At 43.5% G+C, this 16659-nt stretch overlaps 1 protein-coding gene across 1 annotated transcript in view; it reads right to left on the reverse strand.

Annotated features, from left to right (window-relative positions):
• CACNG4 (calcium voltage-gated channel auxiliary subunit gamma 4) overlaps nt 1–16422 on the reverse strand; it is a 119323-nt gene extending 102901 nt beyond the window's left edge. Inside the window, exon 1 of the mRNA XM_021000994.2 lies at nt 14822–16422. Coding sequence (XP_020856653.1) covers nt 14822–15044 — 223 coding nt within the window. The 5' untranslated portion in view covers nt 15045–16422. The remainder of the gene's footprint in view (nt 1–14821) is intronic.
• Between the last annotated feature and the right edge of the window lie 237 nt (nt 16423–16659).

Below are 16659 nucleotides of genomic sequence, written 5' to 3' on the forward strand. Positions count from 1 at the left end.
TAAAGGGGGAACTAGAGGATCTAGCAGATTGCTCTTGTCCAGCAGGGATACTATACCCTTGTGAAGATACTATGCCCTAAGCAATCGGTGTGGACCACCCCAGGCAGCAGCAGCTTAATGACCAACAACCTGATTGGCCTATTCTGGCCACCCAGGAACAGAGAAACCTGCCCAGCCCAGCGCAGTCCAGCAATAGAACAAGCCTGATGAGGAGGCAATTTATCTGTCCAACAACTTGCTTGAGCCAGCCCAGCATCAAACTGTCCATCCAGCCAAGATGTACCCTTTGTGGTTCCCAGCCCAGCCTAACAGATCAAGACAGAAAGGCTCTGCTATTTTGGAGCTATGAATTGCTTCAGCTATATATGTTCTCTACACATGTACATTACTTCCTTTGAACGTGCTCATGCTGATTCTTCCCCTGGCAGACTCTGTGTATTTGTAGGAGATTTGGTTTCAGATTCCCACCCACCCTGGGGGTTACTCCTCTTACTGCTCCATTTGAATAAATTTTTTTTTCCTAATGAGTTAATTGAGTCTACTGGCTGATTGATAAAGGGAAGCACATCAGTGGGGACTCACGAGCTGCTGTGTTAGGATGATAGCCACCCCTAGGATTACTTCTAGAACACAAAATAGCAGCTGCCCAATCTGAAAGTGCCAATGTGAGTTGAGGAAGTGAGTTCAGAGAGGTTGAAAATGTGTGACTAGAAAAGAAATTAGGCAAGTCATGTATCAAGAATGACAGCAAATGTTTAGCCCATTTTTTGTCCAATGTGACAAAAAATATCTGCTTTTCCACTTCTCCAATGTGATAAAACATGATCCATTCTTTTAATTTGGCCTTAGTTCATTGTCTGTAATGCCTGTCCAAGATAGAGAATATCTATAAAACATTAATAGAACCAAATGAACCCTTCCATTGTGTTGGGATCTCGGGGGGGGGGAGAAGGGGTGGGTATGGATTTATGGAAAGATGTGGAAAAGATTTGCTCAGAATGAGAAGGCATGAATAAGTTGTAAACTGTACCAGTGGAAGAAAAACCCATAGCAATGAGATCACAGCTTCACTGAAATATTGAAGGGACTTGAACTACTTCATACAAAGCACTTTGCAATCTATAAAACATTATATAAATACTAACTATTGTTAACAAGAAGAAGAAGAGCAATCATTATCCTCCTAATATACAGCTTTGATAATGATACTGTCCTATATAAAAACCTTCCACATCTCCCTGTGGTTTTATTAAAAAAAAAAAAGTCCTGACTCCTTAGTCTATCAGTCAAGACTAGTGAGGGAGCAATATGGTACCTTAGAAAGTACTGGAGTTGGATTCTGAGGGCCTGAATTCAAATCCCTACTGTTACTTATGCCCTACATATCCTTAGGCAAATCATATAACCTCTCTGGGTCTCAGTTTCTTCTCCTGTAAAATGAGGAGGAATGGACTACATGATCTTTAAAATCTATTCCAACTTTAAATCTATGAACTTTGCTTCATCTAACCCTACTTACTTTTTCAGCTTGATGTAAGCACTAGATTTGGAGATAGAAAACCCTGGGTTCAAATTCTGGGTCTGCCCATTACTATTTTTGTACTCTCGTTAGCCTTGTCGTTTTAATAATAATTGTTGTTGTTGTTGTTCAGTCGTTTCGGTCTTGTCCCACTCTTTGTGCTCCCATTTAAAAAAAATAATGAGACTGAAGTGGTTGCCATTACCTTCTCCATTTAATAATAACAGCTAGCACTTATATACCATGTGCCAGTCACTGTGCCAAGCACATCACAAATATTATTTCATTGGATCCCCACAATTCTATAAGTGCTATTATTATTCCCATTTCACAGATGAAGAAACTGAGGCTGAGAAGAAGTTAAGTGATTTGCCCAGGGCCAGGCAGCTAGCAAGCATCTGAGGCTGCATTTGAACTCAGGTCTTCCTGACTCCAGGCGCAGTGCTCTGTGCACTATGGCCCCACCTAGCTGCCTCTGTTTTCCTTTTACGAGCTTCAGTTTTATAAAATGAGAGAATTTAAATAGATCATCTCTAAGCTTCTTCCAACTCTAAGTCTGTGAACCCTTATTTCTCACTAGATCCTTTGGACAGCAGCTACATCTTCGTATCCCTGGAATGCAGCTTACATTCCATTCAAACTGGACTATTTACAATGTTCCACAAACACTCCCTGACATTTCCATCTCCAAGTCTTTGCTTATACCATTCCTTACTTCTGGCATGCCTTCCCTAAAATCTTCACCTTTAAAAGCCTATTCAGTTTCTAAAGCTCAATTCAAATGCTACGATTTCTTGGAATTCTTTCCAGCCATTTAAAATGTCTTCTTCCTCTGGACTAACCCTATTTCAGTACATTGACCATAGTCCTAGCTATTTGCACTATGAGTGTGTCCCTCTTATCTCCCTTCCTAGAATAAAAGCTCCATGAGGTTGAGACCTCAATCTTTTCATTTCTTAAAATCTTTGTATATTTCCCAGGTCTAGTACTAAAACTGCGCATGTAGGAGGTGCCTAAAAAAACTGCTGGATACTTTGCCACATCATTGATAGACCACTGGACCTAGAGTCAGGAGATCTGAGTTCAAACCCCTTCCCAGACACTAATTGTATGATCTTGAGAGAGTTTCTTAACTTCTCAAAGCCTCAGTTTCCATATCTATAAAATGGGGCTACTACATATATCATACAGTCATTATGAGAAAAGTGCTTGGCACATGTTAGGGCACTACACAGTTACAAGCTTTATTACTGCTCTCATATCAGAAGAGTACTATTCAATTACTGCCTTTCTTCTCTTTAATCCTTTCTCTGGGTGTCCACAAAGCATTAGCCAATGGCAGATTGTAATGATCATTGTTACTTATTGAGCCAGCAAATGGGTGTAGATAATACATTGTATAGTGGGCTGCATTGCTCCTGGGGCAATACACCTTCAGGCTAGATCCTATTTCACATCCTAATTGTGATCTGTCATGGTTTCTATTTAATGTTTCACTAGCAGCCATTTGGAAATTCTGCCTTTGGGAATTGAATGAAACAGCTTAATGCTCTTAACAGGATTGAATGTTATTGGGCGATCCCTCAGTTGCCTATATTTTCAGACCCAGGAGGTCTGTAAACCAAGAGGAAGGCTGAACTGAACTTGGTGACTCCTCCCTTGGACTTGGTGTGATAAATGATTGCTTTAGTAAAAATGTTCCCCATTCTGGAAGGCAGCAAATGCAGGGTAAAGCTTTGGACATCACTGGGCATACTTTTGTCTTCCCTGGGTTCAGAAGGTTAAGGATGCTGTCCAAAGAGTTTGAGGATTCTTGAAAGTTTTTTGACAACTGAATTTTCTCAGTTACCAAGTCTGGGCATTAGTGTAGGAATTTTTTCCATCTCTTAACACAGACTTATCTTCAGCTGGGGAAAATGGCAGGATAGATTGCATTACCACCTGTCAATCAGCAGGAATTTATTGAGCATTTATTTTATGTTCAATACTATGGGAGACATCAGGCAGTGTTATATATGGAAAGATCATCAGGTCTGGGGACTAAAGACCTAGATTTGAATTATAATAATAACTAGTATTTATAAGGGGCATTTAAGTTTTAATTGTTTTTATATATGTTATCTTATTTAATCCTTAGAACAAGCCTGTGAAGTAGAGCCTATTATTATCCCCATTTTACAGATGAGAAACTGAGGCTGAGAAGAGCATGATTTGCCTAGCACCACACAGCTAGTAGGTGTTTTAGGCAGGATTTGACCTCAGCAATTCCTTGCTCCCCAAGTGGTGCAGTGAACAGAGTGCCTAGGCTGGCGTCAGGAAGATCTGACTTCAAATACAGCCTCAGACACTTACTAGCTATATGACCCTGAACAAAGCACTTAACCCTGTTTGCCTCAGTTTTCTCACCTGTAATATGAGCTGGAAAAGGAACTTACAAACCATTCCAATATCTTTGCCAAGAAAACCCCAAATGGAGTCACAAAGAATCGGATACAACTGAAAACTCCAAAGCAAGTCATGTGCTTTTCTTGGCTCTTTATCTGTAAAATAAGAGAATGTAACCAAATGATCACAAAAGGCCTTTCTATTTCCCAGGCTCCTATTTTCAAAGATCTTACACTCCAATTGAAGAGAGGTAAACATGAGACTGAACAGTCTGAATATTTTAAATATGCAGGGTGTCTGAGTACATTTTTAATCTTTAATAATTTAAAACTGCACCAAGACCCTGGGGCATCCTTTATAAATCCCTGGATTGGATGACATGGGTCTATTAAACATAGGACTTCAGAGCTAGAAAGAGGGGAGTGGGGATGGTCTTGAAGTTTGAGCTGGGCCTTGGAAGATTAGTAGCAGTTGGATAGATGAAGAAGAGAAAGGCATATCGTTGGTGGTATGACAAAAATCAATGTGGTCAGAGATGTTTGATTCAAACAATGCTTGTCAAACAGAAAACGTAACATATTTGTGCAGTGGCCAGACCTCAGCTCCTGTGTAATTTATTTTAACCAAAAAGAAAAAGAAAAAAGGAAAGAAAGAAAGAAAGAGAGAGAGAGAGAGAGAGAGAGAGAGAGAGAGAGAGAGAAAGAAAGAAAGAAAGAAAGAGAAAGAAAGAAAGAAAGAAAAAGAAAGAAAGAAAGAAAGAAAGAAAGAAAGAAAGAAAGAAAGAAAGAAAGAAAGAAAGAAAGAAAGAAAGAAAGAAAGAAAGAAAGAAAGAAAGAAAGAAAGAAAGGAAAGAAAAAGAAAATATAGTATAGGGTAGTGGAAAGAACACTGCTAGATTTGGAGACACAAATCATCATCACTTTTTTGGGGCCTCATTTTCCTCATCCATAAAATAAGGAGACCAGAACTTAAATGATCTCCAAGGTCCCTTCTTTCTCTAAATCCGATGACCCTATGTTCAGTTCTTTCTGAATAGGACTTCTCTACTAGCTAATGTTTGGAGCAACAGAAATTCAGGGAAGCAACTCAGTCTCAGAGAGGGGTCTACTATGAGGGATTTAGAGCTAGAGTAGCCTTAAAGCCTGTGAGCTGGAAGAGGCCTAACATTCCCATTTTACAGATGAGGAAGCTGAGGCCCAGAGAGATTAAGTAATCTGCTCAAGGTTACTCATCCAGTAAGTGACTGAATGAAGGTTTGAACTCAGATCCCTTTTTCCAGAAGAGAGGTGTCAGGGAGTTTGCACCATAGCTATCCTTAAAGGGTGAGAATGTCTCTTTTTTCAAGTGAGAGCTGGAAAAAAAAAGCTCTTTTCCAAGGAAGTTACTTGATGTCATTAAATTTTTCTTTTCTTTTCTCTTTTTTCTTTCTTTCTCTTCTTCTTCCCTCCCTCTATTCTCTCTCTCCCTCCCTTCTTTCTTTCCTTTCTTTTTCTATTTCTTCCTTCCTTCCTTCCTTCCTTCCTTCCTTCCTTCCTTCCTTCCTTCCTTCCTTCCTTCCTTTTCTTCCTTCCTTCCTTCCTTCCTTCCTTCCTTTCTTTCTTTCTTTCTTTTCTTTCTTTCTTTCTTTCTTTCTTTCTTTCTTTCTTTCTTTCTTTCTTTCTTTCTTTCTTTCTTTCTTTCTTTCTCCCTTCCCTCCTTCATCTAGTATTGAGCTTCAAGTCCTTAATCTAAGGCAGGGGATTGTATCCTTTTTTGTGTCATGCATTCTTTTGGTAGTCTGGTGAAGCCTATGGACCCCTCCTCAGAAAAAAATTATATTGAAACACAGTTATCAATTTTTTTTTAAAGACACAAGTTTACAGATCCCAGGTTAAGAACCTGTGTTGACAATCCCTGAGGCTTAGACACAGTAACCCTTCTTTCTTGAACAAGGGAAAGTGTTAGGGGGCACTGAGAGGTTAAGAATTTTCCCTCTGGTCATACAACTGGACAGTATCAGAGGTAGGTCTTGAGCCCACACCTGCCTGACTCCACAGTCAGCCTTGCAATTGCTAAAACCAGGCTACCTCTCAGATGACATTTAAATGACTTTTTAGTTTGTAAAGCACTTTAATGTGCACAGATATTATTATCCCCATTTTACAGATTAGAAAATTCAGTCTTAAAGAGATCCAATATAAAATTCCCATTTTACAAATCAGGAAACTGAGGCCCAGAGAGGTTTAGTACTCTATACCATAGTCCTATGTTCAAGGAGGCATCCAAGGTGGGATTCAAGCTGAGGTTTTCTTAACTTTCGGGCTAGCACTGTATCCACTATGTCTTTCAGGTAGTATGGTTACTTAGGATTTGAAACCAGGTCCTTTGACTTTTAAGTCCAGGACTCATTTTACTATAGTTCACTGTAGAAGGTGTGATGAATCTAGTGATTTAACTCTTTTAAACAGGAGTTAGATCTTGCTGCTAGGTGGCTCAGTGGATGGTATGCTGGGCCTGGAGTAAGGAAGATTCATTTTTATGAGTTCAAATATGGCCTCAGAAACTTAATAGCTGTGTGACCTTGGGCAAATCCCTTAACTCTGCTTGTCTCAGTTTCCTGATCTGTAAAATAGCTGGAGAAGGAAATGGTAAATCACTCCAGTGTCTTAGCCAAGAAAACCCCAAATGGGGTCACGAAGGATCGAAAACAGTCGTATTTATAAAATAGTAACAACAAAAAAATCAACTTTTCCACCTCCCTAATTGTACAGAGGAGGAAACTCTGACCTGCGTGGCTTGGCACCTCTGCACAACATTAAGTTGCTTTATGTTTTCCATTTTTCTAAAGCATTCGTTGACCTTGATAAAACCCCAATCCAAGGAAAGTTGTGCAAAAGGCTTGCTTTAAAGAGAGGCTCGCTTTTCTCCACAGTTTTTTGGAAGCCTCTGGTATGGTGTCCCTTGTCAAAGTTGACTCCGTGCTTGGGCATTCACCCAGCCTGGCCCAAGACAAAATTAGAATGTGTTGTGGGAAGTGTAAAATCTAGAAGGACACAGGTGATAGTCTTAATGTACTGTACAGTGGTCAGAGAACATCTGGAATATCTTATTCATTTCTGTATGCTACATTTTAAGAGTAAGTTAGAGAACATACTAGAAAAATAAGAAGATAACCTCCCCTCCCTTTCTTGCTGGGTTAACAGCCCTCCTCCCTAGTCCCATAGTTTGGGTAGCTGTGATTTCGAAGTCTGTCTCATATAGGAGCAAACTTTCCTTAGCATAGATTTCCTACTATTTTCTTGCCTGACAGAGTGACCCAGGAGCCTACAAATCATGCTATATGGAAAAATAGTTGAGGGAACTGGAGATATTCTGCCTGAAGCAGGAGAAGATTTAAAAGCAGGGTATGATTGTGGTCTCCAAGTATATGAAATACTTAAGAAATGAGGTTAGATTGATCCTGGAGTTCCAATAGTAGAAGTAGAACCAATAAATGGATAAAGGCTTCAAGGAGAAAGATTTCAATACACTGTATAATACGAACTTTCTAATATTTGGAAACGTACAACAATGGAAAGGCTGTTCCATGAGAGAGTGAGATTCCCATCATTAGAGATATTCATTCAAAAACTGAGTGATCCATTTTGGCCTTATTGACCACTTAATATTAACTTGGGACTTCAATTAATCCCAACATTAAGGCGCAGGTTGTCCTCTCCATCAAAGATGCTGTAGAGGAGATTTCTGCATGCAACTGAGCTTGTGTTAAATGCTCTCTTCCTGCTCAGAGATTCCATGATCCTTTTTCTTTGTACCCAGCATGCTATTGGCCCAGAGTCAGTAGCACTTTGTAGATATGCATCGACTTTATTTGATGTGTGAGTTGGCAGGACATCGCCCTCACCTTCTCTCTCAATCTTTTTATATTATTAGATGCTCTATTGTTTGCCAGGGTTGTTCCTATGTTTATAAATGAAGCTCAAAAGAGATGACATATGTAAAGCATTTTGCAGACCTTAAAGTGATGTATAAATGCTCTCTATTAATGATTGATCTTGGCAGAGGAATGGAGGCAGCCCCTTTCCACACCAGTTTTTCTCTAGAGCAATTACTTTAGAACTAAACAGCTGGCTGTTGTCTTAGCGTTGGGAATTCTAGGGCTGAGACTATTGTTGCACCTGCATTGCTAACACCTGGCCGAAAGGGAGAAGAGAGGCTTGTGAATTAATTATTGACCAATTACAGTAGTAATTTTTTTTCTCTTCTTCCCTTGCTTTCAACCTATTGCTTTCTTTGTGGGGCTCAGATGACACAGAGTGGAGTTCCCCTCTTTTTCCTGGCTTTACATTTGGTCAGTGAAATTGGGCCTGGAGTCTTCCTCAGTTCAAATCTGGCCTCAGACACTTACTAGTTGTGTGACCCTGGGTAAGTCACTTAACCCTGTTTGCCTCACTTTTCTCATCTGTAAAGTGAGATGGAAAAGGAAATAAATCAGTCCAGTATCTTTGCCAAGAAAACCCCAAATGGGGTCACAAAGAGTCATGCACGACTGAAAATGACTGAACAAAACCAACAAAATCTGCCATTTGTTAGGTGTATAGCCTTTGTTCAGTCATTTTGGTTTTCTTTTTAGTGCTTTATGCAATCCAATTAAATTGATTTAAATAAATATGAACATTTATTAGCTGGAGATGCTGTGTAGTACAGTGGAAAGAATATTGTATTTGAAGTCTACACTTACTTCTAGAGTGACTTTCCACAAGTCAATTTACCCCTTCAGGTTTCAGTTTCCTGATTTGTAGAATGATGGGGTTGGGCTAAGTAACATTTAACATCCTTTTTAATCCTAAAGCTATGATCTTATGATCCTAAATGTTTGTTCTGGGCACTGTCTACCACTAAAGCTCAACATAGGGATCTTAGGATCTGGGAGACTATGGTGTATCAGGTCCTTATAAGCTCTATCCACTGCACCACCTAGCTGCCCATAATTGGCAGAGCATAGATTCAAACACCCAGATCTCTTTCCTGCATCTAATATACATAAGTTGCTGAGCTAAGGGTCAATGCCCAGGCTGTAAAGGGCTTGACTTTTCTTCCAGAAGGAATTTTGCACCTATTATTCAAGGACCAGCTTGGCTAAATTCAGAGGCTTATCCCCAGAAGGTTGTGTACAAGGTGACTTTTGGGGGTATAACTCATGAAGACCATCTATAAAAGCATGGAAGTGTTATTTGTGTGGTTAGGGAGAATCTCACACTAGTCAGATTATGGATACTTGAAGTATCGAAATATGTGCAAGATACATCACTTACGGGCCTACTCTGGAAAATTATGTGCCTGGGCTTAAATGATCTCCAATGTCCTTTCCTTGTATGGCATCCTATGCGCTAATGTCATGGCTGTTGATGATAATAGTCACTTAAATATTAATTAAACATCTCTTTCTCACTATCTTTCTTTCCTCACTCCATGTATGCAAACAGTTGCCAAATCTTGTCATTTCTACCCCTATGCCAGTCTTTCACATTTGACCCCTTCTTTCTACTCCCATGGCTGCCATCTTAGTTCAGACCCTCATCACTCCCCACCTAGATTATTGCAACTGCTTGATAGTTGGTCTCCTAGACTCAAGTCTCTCCCCATTCCACTTCATGGTATACCCTGCTACCAATGTAGTTTTTCTTAAATGAAGAGATGACTATGTTAGGCTCCTATTGAATCAACTCCAGTGACTTCCTATTGCTTCTGGGATCCATATAAATTCTTCCATTTAGATTTGTAAAGCCCTTCACAATCTGCCTACAACCTATCTTTCCAATCTCATTGGACATTACTCCTCGCCCCACAATCTAACCCTTGGCATTGGCTATCCCACTTTTTCTGGAATGCACTCTTCTCTACCCCTACTTTGTAGAGTTCCTCTCTTCCTCTAAGATACAACTTTTTCTGCATGAAACTGTTACTGATTTCCTCAACTGTTGGTGTCTTCTCTCCCAAACAATCTTGTATGTAGCTGCTTTGTAGATATTTATTCATTTATATATATATATATGATATATATATATATATATATATATATATATATATATATATATGCTGTACATATTTTTGTATATACTTGTTATTTCTCCAGTAGCAAGTAAGCTCACTGTGAGTAGGGATTATTTATTTCATTGTACTTATCTTCCTAGTATATAGAACAGCACCTGGCACCACATAGTACGTGCTCAATGAATATTTGATGATGATGGTCTTTTACCTGCCCATCACTATGCTAGGTGTCATGCCAAAGGATATGAGGCATAGTTCTTAGAGAAACAGGCCAATATGAAGTAGGGGGAGGGACAGGCACAGTACAAAGAAAAAGACAATTCAGGGAATCTTAGCTGATAGGATCTGAGAGTGTCTACAGAGCTGGGAAAAACCCAAGCATCCCTCTGGGATATGTGGCTGGTCTATCACAAGGAAATTTTATACCCTCACAGCTTAGCACTCATCCTCACCTAAGGGAAGAAAGGAGGCCCATTAATTAATGGAAACCTAGAAAGTATTGGGAAAGTTATCCTGAAGGATATGATTCTCTCTTCCCTACCTCACATACCACCTTTGCTCTAATTCCATTCCTTAGTGGTGCTGCTCATTGTAATTACTCTGAAATATAACCCTGAGAGATTGCCCAGAGCCTTAAATATATTTAATGGCAGACTCTCTTTGAAGGTGGCTGGATCTACTGGTGAAAATAACCCAAGAATGGAGCCTACTATTGGTAAGCTGCCTGAAAATCCTAAAGAACGCCAAAGTGATAGGGTTAGGTTTTTCTCTTGCTGCCTCATGCAATATTTCTGAATCAGAAATATGCCTTTTTAATGATAATAATTATTGGTTTGGATTTAATGCCTTAGATCCATTATCTTTGAAACAGGTTATCACAAACCATGTTAAATATAAGAGAAAAAGCTCAGGTGGACCTCCTCTTCTCTTTCCCCTTTCCCTAATACTCTGATTTGTTTTTATTCATGGCACCATCAACGTTTCAGGCAGGCCAAAGCCTCTTGTAGACTGTGGGCACGTCTATGTCTTAGATGTGTCTTTATGAGATAAGGATGATCTAGCTGCTGGGAAGTAACAGAAATTATCAACCCAGTGATCACAGGGAAAATGAAGAATTCTAAAATGAGATTTCAAAAACGACTGACCTGCATGGACATTCAGATCACCAAATACTTCCTTTTCCCAGAGTCTAGTTCTTGGGACCTAAGAGATGTGGCTCTGTGGCAGAGACATAGCACAGCCCACTTAGCTAGGATAAGGCCCAGAAAGGCAATTCATTATTCTCTTTTTCTGAGTTTGCTTTGTCATCTTGCTAACCTCAACTTAAAACTGTCCCAATGAACATCAAGCATAAAAAAACTCCAAAACTGCCTGCAAAATACTAGGACATATCAATCCTAAATGAATAAAGGCATGAACCATGACATTCTGGAAAGGCCAATTGGGCTTCTTTCCAGATGATGGCAGTCATTTTCATCTTTTATTTTTGTGGGGCTCCCTTCCTCCACAGTCTCTGTTATTGTAAAGACAATCCATGTTATACTCCCAAATGAGATAATATTTGTAAAGTGCTTGGTACAGTGCCTGGCACATAGGAGGTGCTTCATAAATGCTTATTCCTTTCCTTCCCCTAAGTAGAAGGTGAGCTATGAGATTCGGATATTGCTGAAGAATACCAGTGGATTTAGCCTAGCTCAAGAACCGGTCATTTTCTTATCAGCAGAGGGAATTGTAGGTTAGAGTTCAACTGTATGTTAATGCTTGACATACATGGTACAATGAAAAGAGAGCCAAACCTTCAGTTACAAGACCTGGAATGGAATAAGCTTTTATATAGTGACTATTATTTAGCAGGCATTGTGCCTGCTCAATGCTGTGAGGTAGGTGTTGTTATTGTTCCCATTTTTCAAATGAGGAAAACAGAGGTAAAATGACTCACCCAAGGTCACATAGTTAGTAAGTGTCCAAGGCCACATTTGAACTCAGGAAGATGCGGCTTCCTGGTTCCAAGTTCAGCAGTCTAACCACTACTCTACCTAGCTGCCCAGCTGCCTATGATCTATGGTCAAACTATGATGTGAGTTTGAATTCTGACTCCTACTGACCTTGGGCAAGTAATTTCTTAATCTCTTAATATCTCTGGGCCTCAGTTTCCTCATCTGTATGATGTTGGGGTTGGCTTAGGTTGTCCCTGATGTCTCTTCCAGTTCCACATCTGAGATCCTGTGTAACCTTCTGTTTGTGGTGGAGGGAGCACAACTTTAGGAATTTGTTTTTGTCATGAAGGTATTTAAAAAGTCTGAGGATAATGGGGATATTTCGTGTGTTTGGATCTCAGGTGCTCGTGGTACGTAGTGACGTGGGTGTCTTTTCTGGATTAGAAGAGTAGGTGTTCAAGAGCTGAGCAATTTCATAAAAGGAATGGTATTTTTCAAAAGAGAGGAAGGAGGGGGAGAAACTCCTGATCTACATGCTTTGTTGTTTATCCAAGTCTTTGATTTCACACTTAGTATTATTACCTGATGACTCCATTTAGCCCTGGCATTAAGCTGCAAGTTACCAAGTGCATTCTTAATATGTAAGGTGTGGGGGAGGGGAGAAAGGGAGGGAGGAGGAATGGAAAAAGAAGTAGGTGGAGAAGAGTAGGAGATGACAGGATTAGAGATGAGAAAATAAAGAAGCTGGAACTGACAGCTCTAGATCATCCTTGAAGAGGAAAACAGTATCTAGTGCCTTGAACACTCCTGTGTGTAGGTTCATGAGAGATTTAAGAGTTGGGAAGAACCTTAGAGGTCATCTAGTTCAACTTCCTCATTGTGCAGAAGAGGAAACTGAGGCCCAGAGAAGTTGTTACTTACCCCAGGTCAAAGAAATATAAGGGGCAGAGCCTGAGATTCAAAGTCAGGCCCACTGCTGAGGCTGCGTTACTAAATGTTTGTTGGAAACAGAAAGTAACTTCGCAATATCAGTCTCCTCTTTATTGGATTTTCCAGACTAGATTGCTGATAATAGGTCCCTAGATTGAAAGCTGAACAGGACCTTACAGAGATCATCTAGTTCTAGTCTAATTCTCTCATTGTGCAGAGGCAGAGAGAAAGGGAGAGAGGGCCAGAGGCAGAGACAGATACACAGAGAGGCAGAGAAACAGACACAGAGACACGGAGAGGGGCAGAGAGAAGCAAAGAGACACACAGAGAGACAGAGACAGGCAGTGAGAGAGAGACAGAGACAGAGACAGGCAGTGAGAGAGAGACAGAGACAGAAAGAGAGAGAGAATGACTGGCCCAAGGTCACACAGCTGCCTCTCCAATGAGTCTTTTTTCTGTTTTCCCCACCTTTCCATCAATCCTCAACTCTAAAAGGCTGAATGGCTTGCCTAAATTGCAGAGAGAATTTTAGGTTAGGTGGACAGAACTTCCTAAGTAATCTCACAGATTCTGAAACAGACTAGAGAGGCTGTCAAAATTCTCTCTGGTGATATTTAAAGCCCTTATACTTAGGATGATAAAGCCACAGTCCTTCCTGGAGGGAGCGGGCTTCACTCTTCATGTTTTCCTAGGATGTCCCGTTCTGTGCTGTTTGGAAACAGCCACCTGTTTCTTTCAAGTTGCTGCAGCTGAGTTGGTCCAGAGACTGAGTGGTAGTGAAGGCCAGCTAGCACATTGGAGGGACGAGGGGAGCGACCCTGGGATTCTCCCCTGCCTACCTCACCGTCTTCCCTCTTTATTCAGCTGTGCGCCACCGGAGCCCCAGCCTCAGTGTCAGCCTTGGGGAGATGAGCATTTGTTTTGACTTCTGGAGAACCCATGTCCCAAGCAGAGGACCGACTACACACACGCCTATCGCTGCTTTCCGGGGTTTAGTGACACGGCTACTGTCTCTGATTCGGGCCGCCAGGCACGGCCTGCTCTCTCTGATACCACCGGCGGGAGTTGACGTGGCCACCGCCACCATCACGGTCACTGTCACCCAGTGTCCCTGGGTCCGGCCACGAGGCTAAGGGGCGGGAGCGCTTGCTTCCCAGCTCTGGAGTCTGGCGGTACCTCCCACAGAGCCCCCCAACCTCCCCTGAGAAGTGGCGAAGGACACCAGTAGACGTGCGGCTCCGTGGTTAGCACCTGGTCCGCACCCCGTCCAGTCCCCGAAGAGACCAGAGTCGCCGCCGCCTGTGCCGCTGCCACCACAGCTCCTAGCCGCCCGCCTGGCTGCACCCTGGAGCGCGGGAGCCCGCCCCGGGGAGCGGCTGGAGCAGAGAATGACCGGAGGCCCCAAGCCTCCCCAGGCCCCCGTCCTCGTCCCCATCCGCCCCTCCCGACGATTGCCCGTTCCCATAGCAGTTGCACAGACACTGGTTGCCAAGCAACCTTCTCCCCTTCCCCTATCCCCCTCCCTCCTTCTCTTCTTCCCTTTCTCTTTTTTCCTCCTCCCCTCCCCTTTTTCCTCCCTCTCTTCTTCTTCCTTCCACCCCACCCCTTCTCGCCTTCACCCCGACCCCTTCACTCGGAACCACCCGAGTTGGCCACGTCGGGAGCCCTCTGGCTGGTGTGTGTGTTTGGGGGGAGGGGGGAGGGAGAGAGAGAGGGGTGGGGGGTAGGAAGAAGGATAGCTGGGACGCATCTAGGATGGAGGGGGGTGGATAGAGAAAGGGGAGGTTTAGTCCACCTGGGAGAGCAGAGGTGGGTCCACATCTGGACAACGAAGAGACTTGGCTCACTTGGGGGCACCATCCTCTTTGTGTACCGCTCCATTCAGCCCTTTCTTCCATCCCACCCTAGGGCTCAAGGGGTAGCTGCTTCCCCTCCTCGCCTCCTCGTGGCCCCTATGCCTCCCCACCCCTGTCCCCGGGAGGGGGGGGATGTAAGGGGGGGGCGGGGCGGAACATACCTTCGATACAGCAGACCCGCCACAGGCCGGAGTGCGTGAGGTCGCCTCGGGCTCCTTGGCGGGGCGGGCCGCCTTCGTCCATGGTCAGGTTGGTCCCGTTGCAGATGTGCGCGCTGGAGTAGAGCCAGTAGTCGGTGCCGATGGCGATGGCCATGAGGGAGAAGGCGGCGAAGGCTCCAGCCGTGGTCAGCAGCATCTGAAGCCCGCGGTCGCATCGCACCATGGTGGGCGCCTCATAGTCTGCCCCGAACCCCCTCCCCGCAACGCTGCCTCCCTCTCCTGGCGCTAGGAGGTCGTGCGGGGGAAGAACACTGAATGAGGCTTAAGGGTGGGGGTGCGACGGCAATGCCCTAGGGAAAAGGGCAGAGACCAAGCTCTTCTCCTCGAGGCCGCGTCCAACTGGACCGACACTCCGGACCCTTGACCAACTCAGCTGCCCCGCGTGCTTTGCCTCCCCTTCTCCAGCACCGCCCCCTCCCAGCTCAGCCCCCAAGCGCTGCTTGGGCTCAAACTCCCGATGCTCGGAGTCTAAGGCTTGGGCGTGCGGGGCTGGCTGACTGCTGGCGGCCAGGGGGCTCCTCCCCTCTCCTTTTCTTCCCTCCCCTCCTCTTCTCTTTTTTCCCCTCCCCTCCTCTCTCTTTTCTTTCCCTATAGTCCCCTGTTTCCCCCTCCTTCTTTCCTTCCCTACCCCCCCACTTCTGTTTTCTTCTCCCCTCTGCCTTCCTCGACTACCTCCTCCTCCTTTACGGGTCCCGATTTATCTCCTTCCTCTGTTTTATTATTATTGTTTCTCCCCTCTTCTCTTTCCCCCTCCTCAAACTCACTCTTCTGGTTCATTGACTGTATTAAAGCAGAGAAAAGGGAGGGAGTGGGAGCTGACAGCAGACCTAAAAGAAAACCTCTTCCTCAGCCCTTCCATCAGCCACCTCCCTCCTAGAGATCTGGACAGCCGCTCCACGCTCCGCTGGGGGCCTAGGAGAGGAAATGTATTCTGTGAAACAGCCCTCATCTTAGCCTAGCGGCTGGTACTGGAGAGGGGTGTGCCTCATCTATGTCACTGTCAGTCAGTCTTGTTGTTTCCCTCTTCCCTGTTATGCCTGTGACAGTTGAAAGACAACTAGTCAACTCACCGTAGCCTCTCTCCCGGTGATCCGGCAGGAGGAGTGGTGGTAGTGGGGAGAGAGGGGGAATTTGGGAATGGGAGGGGAGGAGCGCTATTCTGCTTCCCCACATGAAACCTCACGGATGTAGCAACTTCGTGGGCTAGGCAAGTCATCTATCTCGGAAACCAGGCAGCATTTGTCTGGTTGCTGCCTAGAGACAACGACTTGGGGCACAAGGAAGGAAAGAGCAACCCCTTCCGTCCCTGGGGACACTGTCTCTTCTACCTTATTCTAAAGCGCCCCCCTTCACTTGCAACACACACTTCTTTGTCTCATGGGCTGCAAAGAGATCCTCATAATTTATATACGATGGGGGAGCAGACCAGTGGAATAGAGCCAGGACTAGTGGAAGACAAAACAGGCATCCTTTTAAGACCCAACACGGCGAAGGGTGGGTCACAACCCTTTTAACAATGCTTTTAAAAATAAAAAAGATAAATGCACCTATTTTCAATGACTGAAATCTCAGCTGTCATTGGAACAGTAGGGTTTTATTGTGTGTGGTAAGTGGAAAGAGCTCTGGAGTCAGAAAGCAGAAAACCCCATCTGATACTAATTATGTGACTTTGGACAAGTCATTTCAAAAGTCTGGACCTCTGTTTCCTTAACTGTAAAAAGGAGGTTGAACTCAATGGCTGAATGTCCCTTTCCAGTTTTAGATCTAGGCTTTTATAA

Source organism: Phascolarctos cinereus, unplaced genomic scaffold (assembly GCF_003287225.1).
Source record: "Phascolarctos cinereus isolate Bilbo 61053 unplaced genomic scaffold, phaCin_HiC Scaffold_5;HRSCAF=322, whole genome shotgun sequence".
Taxonomy (NCBI): Eukaryota; Metazoa; Chordata; class Mammalia; order Diprotodontia; family Phascolarctidae; genus Phascolarctos; species Phascolarctos cinereus.